General features: G+C 36.8%; 1 protein-coding gene across 4 annotated transcripts; it reads left to right on the top strand.

The window, feature by feature from the left end:
* Positions 1–539: 539 nt before the first annotated feature.
* On the top strand, positions 540–11,110 carry LOC113301735 (protein ENHANCED DISEASE RESISTANCE 2-like). 4 transcript variants are annotated; one of them, XM_026550542.1, is made up of 23 exons: positions 540–792; positions 1,472–1,666; positions 1,956–2,030; positions 3,769–3,822; positions 4,609–4,674; positions 5,122–5,228; positions 5,716–5,786; positions 5,877–5,993; positions 6,125–6,165; positions 6,279–6,379; positions 6,709–6,804; positions 6,908–6,972; positions 7,073–7,144; positions 7,265–7,420; positions 8,180–8,409; positions 8,550–8,589; positions 8,684–8,838; positions 8,945–9,046; positions 9,692–9,736; positions 9,824–9,964; positions 10,086–10,181; positions 10,297–10,398; positions 10,654–11,110. In XM_026550542.1, exons 2-23 carry the CDS (start codon positions 1,529–1,531, stop codon positions 10,777–10,779), a joined length of 2,196 nt encoding a protein of 731 aa, XP_026406327.1. In that variant the 5' UTR covers positions 540–792; positions 1,472–1,528; the 3' UTR covers positions 10,780–11,110. The 4 variants fall into 4 exon arrangements, with proteins under 4 accessions (XP_026406327.1, XP_026406325.1, XP_026406326.1 ...); XM_026550540.1 differs by having other exon boundaries at positions 1,450–1,666; XM_026550541.1 differs by having other exon boundaries at positions 540–801.
* Positions 11,111–11,804: the final 694 nt, after the last annotated feature.

The following is an 11,804-nucleotide window of genomic DNA, read 5'->3' as shown; positions in this document are numbered from 1 at the left end:
ATAATCGGAAATGAATCACGAAAACAAGCCCAAAGAATGAAGCTTACCTTGTTAGGATATTTCCTTTCCACAGGTGTTTGTTGAAGTTACAAGTATCTAAATTACCTGCCAAAGCTTCATAACACTTTTGTGCACTGAATTTCTCCATAATTACCAATTCATCATCTGCTACAAGATCCCGTATGTGAGAAACATCACGTCTCAGCAAATCCCATTCCAGCTTCTCATTCGCAATCAACACCTTCTTGAATTCACATCTCCAACTGTTGTCCACAATCATATCAGCAATAGTCGTATCCTTCACTTTAGCAACTTTATAGACAACGGGGAATAAGTCTTGCAATCTCCCTCTATCTAACCATCTATCCTTCCAAAACCTGATCCCTTTGCCGTTTCTCACCGTAAATCGTGACATGGATTGAACTGTGGGACCATATTCACTACGTTCTTCAATAGACTTCTACACCGAGGCTTTGTATCGACATCCATCATTATCAACTCCGTGTTCCTCTTTAATTTTTGGTTAACTATCTTCCTCTAAGACTGTTTTTTTCCCCCTCCCAATATCTCCAAATCCACTTTAACAATAAAGATTGATTAGTAATCCTCAATACCATCACTTGTAACCCTCCATCAAAGTTGATTCCGCAACTCTGTTTTACGAAGTCTACTGGTTAATTCTTGATAGGACGACGTGTTTAGTCCCAATACAAGGGTAAGTGCGAAGTCGTCCATCGAGAGACGAGAGTCCCTCTTCAACATGTCTGCGAAAGTACGAATTAAGCAACTGAGGTATGGTAGGTAGGTAACGCTAATTAAGAAAGTAGCAGTAGTTCCTGGTGTATATTATCGATTAAAAACTCGTACTATAAAAAAATGATTTTTACTGGTAAAATTGAAAGAGAACTTAATCATTTTCTTTACGTCAGTAAGTCAGATCCGGCCGTCTGAAATCTCGACAAAAACATTAAAAATTGAAAGAAACCAAATCTTTCTCTGTTTCTTTTTCCCTCTCTTCAAAACTTCTTTCTTTCTCTCTTTCGAAACAAACTTCTTGGCGAAGACGTCTATACTTCCCGCCAATCTAAGTCAGCATTGCCGGGGCTATTTCACCTCCGGTGATTTCCTCGATCTGACATAACCGTGAACTCAACTCCACGGTACTCAAAACCAGATTACCCAGGACACAGATCATTAAATTTTTCAGTCGACGTTTTTAACGAGGAAGAAAGAAGAATCACGATTTATACCAATCCTTAGAGATTCAAAGTAAATTGGTCCAGATTTGGTTTCGATTTCATTTATGATCGTATAATTAATTCAAAGAATTTGTTGACTTTTTAGTTTTAGGTTTAGATGATCTGAAAAATTAGGAATTCCATTAAAGTCTTTGGATTTTAGTGGATTTTGTGGATTTCTGATTTGGAATCTGATTTGGTTATTGGGAAGCTTTGATGATTACGGTGAACAGTGTATCAAAGATCATTTGAAGGCCTGGGTCTCCTGAAATAAGTGAGGGAAGAAACAAATGACGAAGGTTGTGTACGAAGGATGGATGGTTAGATGTGGAAGAAGAAAGATAGGTCGTTCTTTTATTCACATGAGATATTTCGTTCTGGAATCTAGGTTACTCGCTTATTACAAGAAAAAGCCTGCTGATAATGTGGTAATCTCTGATTTCTTTTTACTTTTGAGAAACAATTACTGTCGATTAATCTGAAAATTGTAACACTTGATTTTGTTTAAGGCGATTAAACTGTTTTCCTTTTTGGATGAATTCTACATAGGAATTTTCTATTAAAAATTTGGTTTTATCTTGAGGATGTGATTTGAAATTTATGACACAAGATTTTGTTCGAGATGATGAGTATATTTAGGTTATGAATTAAGGTACTATTTTCTTCAGCTTTGCTTCAAGTTTAATTATGTGAGTCTGTTTTCTTCACTTATTACAGGTTCCTGTCAAGACTCTTCTTATTGATGGTAACTGTAGAGTAGAAGACCGAGGATTGAAGACGCAGCATGGACATGTGAGTCTCTCTCTCTCTCAATATGAATTGAAACTCATGATGAACTCATATTGAACATGAAGGGTTAGAAACAAAAAGTCACAACCAACTAATAACATAAAATGTTATTAAATTGTTTGTGTAACCTGTAAGTACCATATGTGGATTTCCCCTGTAATTTAAGAAGTTAAACGGAGTAGAATCTGTAAGGTTAGAAACAGTGAGAATCAAATATAGATTTCCCGTGTATAGAATTCAATGAGATTGATTTCTTGTCGTTATCTTTGTTAAAGTAAAGCCAAGTGGTGTAGTTGAATTGCTTTTGGTCTGTTTCTTTAACCCCGGCTTAATTACATTAGTGACGGCGTTGCATATATTTCTAATAACTATAATTTACCATGGCATAGAGTGAAATTAGATACCTCTTTCCTATAAAACTTTGTTTGATGTTTTCCAGACAAAAGCAGGAAACATTGATTAATATGCTTCTGTGGGCATGTATACCTTCAAAGCTTATACATAAGGAATTAGACACTTAAGAACTCAATTGTCTGTGAGATTTATATCTTTGAGCTATCCTTATTTGTTACTTGTCTTAAAAGACATGCTACTTTTGCCTATCTGAGGACTGAGGGCCAAAAGGACTCCACTGTATATTAGTTCTCTGCCAATTCTTTACTTTGCTGATAAACATTATATAATTAGTTACTAGGCTCATATATAACATCTGCAAGAGTTGCATAGGCGTACACATGCCTGTTGCATCTGCAATTATATATCAAGCTCATTTTGGTTATCAAAATTCAGAGAATTCTATAAATAGTCGCCAACTCTTCTCTGCTAAGTATCTGTAAGTGAAACTGGTAAATTCAGTGTCAAAATGGGAAGTTTGCTCTAGAAGTGTTAATTATTTGTTGTTCCTAGTTTTGGATCAAATGTTATCATTATATTTTCTCGTTTCTTCGAATCTGGCAAGTTATTTCCTTAAAGTTGATTTGTTTGGATACCACATGACGTTGCTCTAAGATTTAGTACAGTAGTCCAACATGAAAATCATTCAAACACATGGTAGGTGATAATTCTCAAATCTGGATCTGAGGCGAAGTGTCATTCTATGCTTTGAACAAATTTTGATCCCATTTTTTTTGTTTATTGCAAATACAGTATAGTTTTAACTGAGCCTCGTGTATGGTGTAGCAACCACAGGGGTCCTAGACCAAAACACTAATCAACTTCTTGTTTTAGCCCATTGGGCTAGATTCTGTGCCACCATAGTACAAGACCTTGGAATGTAGATGATAAAAGTGTTTGCAATTGAGAAGCCAAGAACATCTTTTAGCAAAACATCTGTGTTCCACGTCCCATGGAAATCACTAGCTCGCAACTTGTTTATGACTACTATAGTATCATGTCCCAGAATTATGCGTTTGAGATTCAGGTTCACGACCTTCTTTGATCCTTCCCAGATGACAAGATTTTTCCTACTTCTGCGAATTCACTTGCAGACTTCCGGGTTTCTCGCTTATCCTTGTTATGCCTAGGGATTGTTGGATATTATAAGTTACTTCTCCACTTTGATTGAATATTTATGTCGTTAGTGTATTTCTTTTGTTGCAAAAGTAATCTGTAATTATCCGCATTTGAGTATGCTTTTCACACTCTCAATATGCGGTCATTTGTCATCTTTTCTGATTGCTAATCTTGCTGTCAATTTTTGTTATTACTAGATGCCAACTCTAACCTTATTTTTGTTTTGCAGATGGTATATGTGCTGTCGGTCTATAACAAGAAAGAGAAATACCATCGCATCACGGTTTGTAATCTTTGTTTTACTTTATACAAGCCATCATGATTGATTTATTTTTACTTGTCGTCTATTGTCAGAGAAGCCTAGTTGGACAGTTTCCAAGTAGCAGAAAGCTTGTTGTGCAGCAGCTAGTTCAGTTAACTGCAGTTAGCCTAATTTTATTGATTTCTTAAGTTCAGGAATACCTTATTCAGTTGGTAGGTTAAATTCTTATGCCCAGTTGTGGCACATCATGGCACCTATCGTGTTACATCTAACCATCCATGTTTGACCTCTATGTGGTGACACCTATTTTTGAGAGAAGTAACTCAACCACCCACGCCCAGTCAAGTGTCATATTTTACAAGGAGCAATATGTCATCCTATTCCTTGTGAGCTTCACCTGGTTTATGCAATTTGTTCCGAAGAATCTCTTATAACTTGAATCTGGGATTTGGGTTCTCCACATCCGACACAGCTCAGTCAAACGGGTTTCATTTCCTAGAGTTTATCGCGTTTATAAAATGTTTCTCCGCATACTTATTTTGTTTTTATGTTGTTTTTGCATATAATATTTTATCAAATTATCATTGCATGGCTTAAGTAAATTGGAGAATGAAACAAGTGTATCTTGTTTGTACCGTACTTTTACTTCAATAAATTGCTGTCAACGGGGTTACGTTTGTTGCCAATAAATACGCACTCATTATAGGCATTAATTTTCCATTCTTTTGGTTTGACCATCCTGTAGAACACGTTATTTTGTGTATCTTCCTTGGAGAGATCTTCATAGTGGTTTCTTTGTTGTTTTAGATGGCGGCATTCAACATCCAAGAGGCACTAGTCTGGAAAGAAAAGATAGAACTAGTCATCGATCAGGTTCCCTACTCTCCTTGATGTATTTATATCTGAATAATTGAGCACTGACCTGGTGAGTGATGTTTGAACTGTCACCCTACTTATATTGTTTATCTTAAAAGGAATTCTACCTTAATAAAGAAAAGTAGAGTTTTTTTTTTTTGCAGAATTGTAAAATCACACTACCATTTCTTAAAGATATGAGATATCTCTATCATTTTATTTTTTGTACTGTAAGGTAATCCATTTGGAATGTCCAAGCTGTAAGTGTCTTTTCCAAAGGACTGTATAGCCACAGGAAGAAATGATGGAACCCCTGCCTTTTTTTTTTCTTTCTTATAACTACAATATCTGTTATTTGCGTTATTTCATGCTCTACAGCTTAAAATCTTTCTATCTTTTGCTTCATTTTTATTTTTAAATTTGATAAAAGCGTATACGGGGAGATGACATAGTTCCCTACTGCAGCATCAGGAGTCACCACTTCCAAATGGTAACAGGGCATATGTCTCATTTGAAAATAAATATGGAACAGATAATGGAAGGACTGCCTCATCATCAGACCGTGAGAGCCAGTAAGTAGTAACTTTATCATTTTCCATCCATAAATTTTTATTCAACATAAGAATCTTTTACTGTCTTAGTCACATTCTAGATTGGGATATCGGATTCCAGACACCTAGTGTGGTATGCATCGCAAAAATATATGGCATATCCTTGCCTTTTATATGCATCGCAAAAATATATGGCATATCCTTGCCTTTTTGCTTTGGGTCCAGCTTATTAGTTTAGGAAAATTTGCTGCAACTTAACATGGTAATATGGAGTTTGCCCTGAAAATGATCCTTCTGTTTTTCACATACAGGTATATTTTGACATTTTCTTTCTCTCTTTTGGCTCGCATTATTATCATCATCAGCATGTTTGCATCGAATCACATAACCTGTTCTCATTTCCAGTTTCCAGTACTATTTGGATGGATCACCTGATCTTGCTTGCTAATCATTTGCTTATGTCATGCTCATTTCCTGCAAATTTCTCTTGTAATAATACTTTGTTCAGGGGAAGTGCACAAGGTGACGAAGAGGAGGAGAACAGTCATAGTTTACTAAGGAGAACAACTATAGGAAATGGTGGGTTCAGATTCATCCACTATTATATGGTTTGCAGAGTTAGTTTAAGGTGTTACTTCAAAAGTGTAATTGTTCATTACCTAATGGCAGGCCCCCCTGAGTCAGTGCTTGATTGGACCCGGGAGATCGACTCAGATTTATCGAACCAGAATAATAGTGATCAAGTCTTCTCTAGAAAGCATTGGCGCCTTGTCAACTGCCAGAATGGCAAGTTTTAAATCCAGGGTGTCCTTGGCTTTGTCAAGTTTTTTATTTGAAGATTTAAGTCGTACCAAATCTTTCTGTGTTTATGTTGAATTGGTGAAATAGCTAATCTAAGTTGGTCCTGAACATTGCAGGGCTTCGCATTTTTGAAGAGCTTCTCGAAGTTGATTACCTTGTGCGTACTTATGTCCTCATTATTATTTTTAGTCTATCTTGAGCTTTTAAAGAAAATGTATTGCATTGCACTTTTTAACTCAAATGTGCAAATGCGAACTGCATTATATGCAGCCAAGGAGCTATAGTCGAGCAATGAAGGCCGTTGGTGTAGTGGAGGCTACATGCGAAGAAATATTTGAGCTTGTAATGAGCATGGATGCAACACGGTTTGAGTAAGTAACTGGGTATTCCGTGTAAACATATTGCGTAATAATCATATTCAGTCCTAACTCTTGCTGATCATTGATTGAGTGCTACATATTTCAGAAAGTTACATGGGATTTTTAATTAATAGATATTTATATTATATAGGCCTTAAGGCAGGAGGTTAAAAGAAAAGTACTGATTCAGTATGAATTTTACCACAAAAGCTCTTAGTGGCTCCTCTCAGTTAACGTCTCATCATCTCAATTACGGATTGTTAACCAACTACAGTGTTGTAGTTGGAGACTAACTACCAATCACATCATCTTAATGTTATGTTCGGATATCATGTTTGTAGGTGGGATTGCAGCTTCCAGTATGGCAGCTTAGTTGAGGAGGTGGATGGGCATACCGCAATACTTTACCATAGACTGCAGCTGGATTGGTTCCCTATGTAATTTCTCGCTCATATGGTTTTAAAAACTAAGTAATATCATTCATTCCACCCTTCAAATTCTTAAGCAGGGATCTTTTTTCTCTAATACTTCCTACCACAGGGTTGTGTGGCCTCGTGATCTATGCTACGTGCGTTATTGGCGTCGAAATGATGATGGAAGTTATGGTCAGCATTTTACCACTTCTGCCTTCAAACAAGAAACAAACCTCATATTGTTTAAGTGAATTTTCGAAATACCAATTTCGCAATGGTTGTACTTGTGCAGTTGTATTGTTTCGATCTAGGGAGCATGAGAACTGTGGTTCACAGCCAGGATTTGTTCGCGCCCATGTTGAAAGTATATTTTCTCTTTTGATAAGTGGTTATTAAATTTATATTGGGAACTATTAGAATTTTCTTTGCATGTTAATTTACTCAGCCATAATTCTGGTGTAATGATGGGTACCACTGTTGGCAGGTGGAGGATTCAATATTTCCCCTCTTAAACCTCGAAATGGGAGGCCTCGAACACAGGTTCAGCATCTAATGCAAATCGATCTGAAAGGGTGGGGTGTTGGTTATTTTCCATCATTTCAGCAACATTGTTTACTTCAGATGTTGAATAGCGTTGCTGGTAAGTTCATGCATCTGATTCCCCTATCATACCGAGGAGCCTAACAATGCACTTAGGTACACCATGCTCCGACATGGTATGATTTGTAAGAATTTATTTATCACGACATCATCCTCAGTAGACTTGGCACGTAGGGATGTGATATCTCATTCCACAGTTGTCTATAAAAGAGTTCCTTTGTACTTTTGAGGACCATGATCCACTATTGAAATGCGTAACTTCTGGATTCGTGTTACATGTGCTATTTGCGTCATCTAAATCGTTAGCTTTCTGAATGATGAGCCATATCTCTCATTTGTTTCAGCTGAGACTCTTTAGGCAAAGAAGATAAGTGATGTTTTTTTATCTTTGAACAATCAGTGTGGGTACTTTAATTTGTTTTGGTTTTAGCCTTGGAGGTATTCTCCTGCTGCTCTTTAGTCCTCATAGTTGCAGTGTGGTTTCTTGCCATCTTTAAATTGGATGAACTCATAACTTATTTTTCCATGAAAAGCAACAGAATTCCTAAAAACTTTGCTGATCTTTAGGGGTTTAATGGGTTTCACACCCCTGCTGCTCTGTAGTTGTTGTAGTTGCAGTGTGATTTCTTGTCATCTTTAGAACTGTTATTTTTCTGCGGAAAGCAATAGGAGAAGAGAAGGCTACTCGGATATTCCTATCAACTTTGTTGATCTTGGGGGTTTAATGGTTTTCACACTCGACCCATTCCCAATCAGTGCTTATTCCGGTTTCTGGTTTCGTGCATGTTTACTTTGACAGGCTTGCGTGAGTGGTTTGCTCAAACAGATGAAAAGCTCTCTGTTCCAAGGATACCAGTCATGGTCAACATGACCTCAGATACCATTTCAAAGAGAAATCAGAAGAAACAAGGGCATTCGTCCCAGCCTTCATCGCTGGATCAAATAAATTCCGTAGGCAGAAATTCTGTTATGTTGGATGAGTACTCAGATGATGATGAAGAGTTTCAATTGGCAGAGGCTGAACAAGAGGTTTGCACTGCCACTCCTTAGAGCTCACAATATGTTATAATGGGCTTCTTTTATGTTCCTAGTTATTATTGTTTGGACAGGTTTTCTAGTTGTTATTGTTGGAACATTCTCCTTCTCTCATTATGTATTTAATAATTCAGGCAGGTTCGGATGCACTTGAGAATGAAAACAAACATATAGGTAGGAAGATTTCTGTTTATTTAATCTGGGATTTTGATTTTTACATCTGAAATCAAGTTTATTCACGCTGTATTACAATATTCATGACTTGAAGCCGTTGAAGAAGAACCGGATAATCAAATTGATTTGTCTTGCTTCTCTGGCAATCTTCGACGGAATGACAACGATAATGCACGTGACTGTTGGAGGATATCAGACGGGAACAACTTCAGAGTCCGTAGCAGAAACTTTTGTTTTGACAAATCTAAGGTGATTGTGATAGTTTCTCTCTTCCTAGTGCATACAGATTCTGATAGTTAAGTTAAAGGCGGCTGAGATGGCGGTGTTTTTAAAAAAGTTGCCCTATATATGTCAGATTCCTGCAGGGAAGCATATGATGGATCTCGTGGCAGTTGATTGGTTTAAGGACACAAAACGTATGGATCACGTGGCAAGGCGTCAAGGCTGTGCGGTACAAGTAAGTGTCATAAATTTCTCTGTTTGCTACTTTGTAGTTTGCATTTAGGAAATACCATGAGACAGGCCATTAGTGCATAGTGCACATGATGTGCGTGCCCAATGATCAGACCTAGCCATTTTACCTGGTTTACCTGAGTTTTGAGCAGCTAATCAAGACAGACTCCTGTCACATGATAAAATGTCTTAAAACCTATCAGAATTTTAAAAGTCTGTCAATCTCAAATAAAAAAGTGAAAAACCTTGTGATAAGTGCTTTTAAATCATTCAACAACGTGGTTAAAATAACTACTTGGGGTGGATATTGATTGGGAATGAGATTACATGGATTATGGATTCGTGTTTCATTCAAGGTTATCAGAAGAAAGTGCGTTAAAAACACAATCTGGCTGTATTTTTTGCACTGTTTGGTCAGAACGAATTTCTCCATCCCGCTTTACGTATCTTGAGTGGAAGATGGTTCTATGAATCATTTGCTCTATTTATCGCTTTTATCGAAGTCTAATGACAACGATCGATGGTCTACAAACATCATTCCTGATTATTGTTTGTTTTGCACCAAAAAAATTATTTTCCTGTTACGGCGAACTTGAACTTTTCCATGAAGGATTATCTGTAACAAATTTTTGATGAGCTACTTGTATAGGTAGCTTCAGAAAAAGGGCTATTCTCACTGGCCGTCAATTTACAAGTAAGTTAATTTATGTTTTGTTTTTCAATTTATAACATCACATGATGCATCCGAGTCAGTAAGAATTGGTGGATTGTTTCTTTTTAGGTTCCTGGATCAACACACTACAGTATGGTGTTTTACTTCGTAACAAAGGAATTAGTACCAGGATCCCTCTTGCAACGTTTTGTTGATGGAGATGATGAGTTCCGCAACAGTCGGATGAAGCTCATTCCGTCGGTTCCCAAGGTCTTCTCCATCTCTTTAATTCATCACCACTCTTCAAGTGCTTATCCATAAGTCTTAAGAGAAAATTGTGCTTCTATTTGTGAATTTATTATTCTAAATTTACGTGTATTTTATCTTGCAGGGTAGTTGGATTGTGCGGCAGAGTGTTGGAAGTACCCCTTGTTTATTGGGGAAAGCAGTTGATTGCAACTACATCCGTGGTCCAACGTACTTAGAAGTATGAACTGAGCATCCCACTGGGGTGACCTACATTTTATGATGTAGATAGATATGTCTGGCTTGTGGGTTTGGACAATGTGCACAGTCTAACAGTGTATCTATTTTTGGTGCAGATAGATGTTGATATTGGTTCTTCAACTGTTGCTAATGGTGTATTGGGTCTTGTTTGCGGAGTAATTACAACATTAGTTGTCGACATGGCTTTTCTTGTACAGGTATATTCTTTTATACACTGCTGATGGGCCAAACAAATGTCATAATATCGTTTAGGAATACACAGGAATATAGGGTTTAAATGGCAAAGGCGCCAACCTACAGAAATGATTATAATCTCCATCTTATAAGAAATTATTTGATGCTATGAACTTAAATATAAATATAGGACTTGATAGGTGCTCAATCTGGAACAGTAAATATCTTATCGGTATATATGGTGGGTATTATTAAGTTGTGGTAGCATATTTCAACAGGGAAACACTACTGATGAGTTGCCTGAACGGCTAATTGGTGCTGTCCGTGTATCACATATTGAGCTAAAATCGGCAATTGTTCCAAAACTGGAATCCGATTCTCCACCAACGGAATCAAACAATTGAACCAATGTGTATCAGAAAATGATCCTATTCGTTTTTCCGTTTTCGATTTTTGGGTTTTGTTTTCAATTTATTTTTATTATTATTTGCCTTTTCAGTCTGCTGTTGGTGTTTATATTTTTATCCCCTTATCATCAGTGGAGCAAAATCGCAATTCTAGAGTTTGTTTTTCCTGATTGGGAATCCCCATTGTGAATTTTTATTTTTTAATATAAATGTGATTTCATTTATCACCTTGTAATTGTGATGAAATGTCTTGGTGTTGGAATGTTCTCAGCAGATGCTGAGCAATTCATATAACAAGACGCACAAGTTTTAACATTTTTTTTCTTTTCATTTTGTTCATTGTTAATACGCTCAAGGTGAAGTTCTTTACCCCACAGTTTTGTTCATTCGAGAATGATTGTTAGAATAATGATATGAGGGCTGAAGAGAGACCCAGCAAAAAAAGGCCAAGATTTCATCTAAATGGTCGTTATATTTAATACAAGTTCTTGCTCGATGAAATGTACGTAAAGATCAACAGCGCACTTGTTATGCTTAAAAAAAAACTCACTTGGATGGCGAATACGAGCCTGTGAACCGGATTTGTTTCTAAAATGAAGCTTATTCTACTCAAAAGCTAAATAAATAATTATTTTTTCTACTAAGAGCAAGGAGTATGGAGCAACAGGTATCACTCAATAGGAAGGAGTTCAAATTTGATCAAATTAGGTGTTACTATGGGTCGTGGAGAGGTTCGTTTTCACCCGAACTCCTTCACACACTAATTCAAGTGAAAGAGTGTCGAGCAGCGAGACTAAGAGTTCTTCCAATAGTGATTGTGTGTGTTTCCGAGGTGGCAACGCAAGCAACATGTCCTCATACCAATTTTCCCTTCTTTTTTTTTTTGATACTAATAAAGATTTTTTGTTAATTAGCTGCATTGCAGCAGAAATCATCTTTTGCCAGAGCAGTAATGAATTCTGGGAAGTTTGACATATAAATGAAATTTTCTTCTTCATCTCTTGCTTTACGAGCTAAAGAGT

The sequence above is a fragment of the Papaver somniferum genome, chromosome 8 (assembly GCF_003573695.1).
Source record: "Papaver somniferum cultivar HN1 chromosome 8, ASM357369v1, whole genome shotgun sequence".
Classification (NCBI taxonomy): Eukaryota; Viridiplantae; Streptophyta; class Magnoliopsida; order Ranunculales; family Papaveraceae; genus Papaver; species Papaver somniferum.
This window is presented reverse-complemented; position numbering and strand designations above follow the sequence as displayed.

Coding starts and splice junctions, on each gene's coding strand:
- LOC113301735 (XM_026550542.1), top strand. CDS start 1,529: ATGACGAAGGTTGTGTACGAAGGATGGATGGTTAGATGTGGAAGAAGA. Junction 3,823..4,608: donor AGAAATACCATCGCATCACG/GTTTGTAATCTT, acceptor TTGTTGTTTTAG/ATGGCGGCATTCAACATCCA. Junction 7,145..7,264: donor TGTTCGCGCCCATGTTGAAA/GTATATTTTCTC, acceptor CACTGTTGGCAG/GTGGAGGATTCAATATTTCC.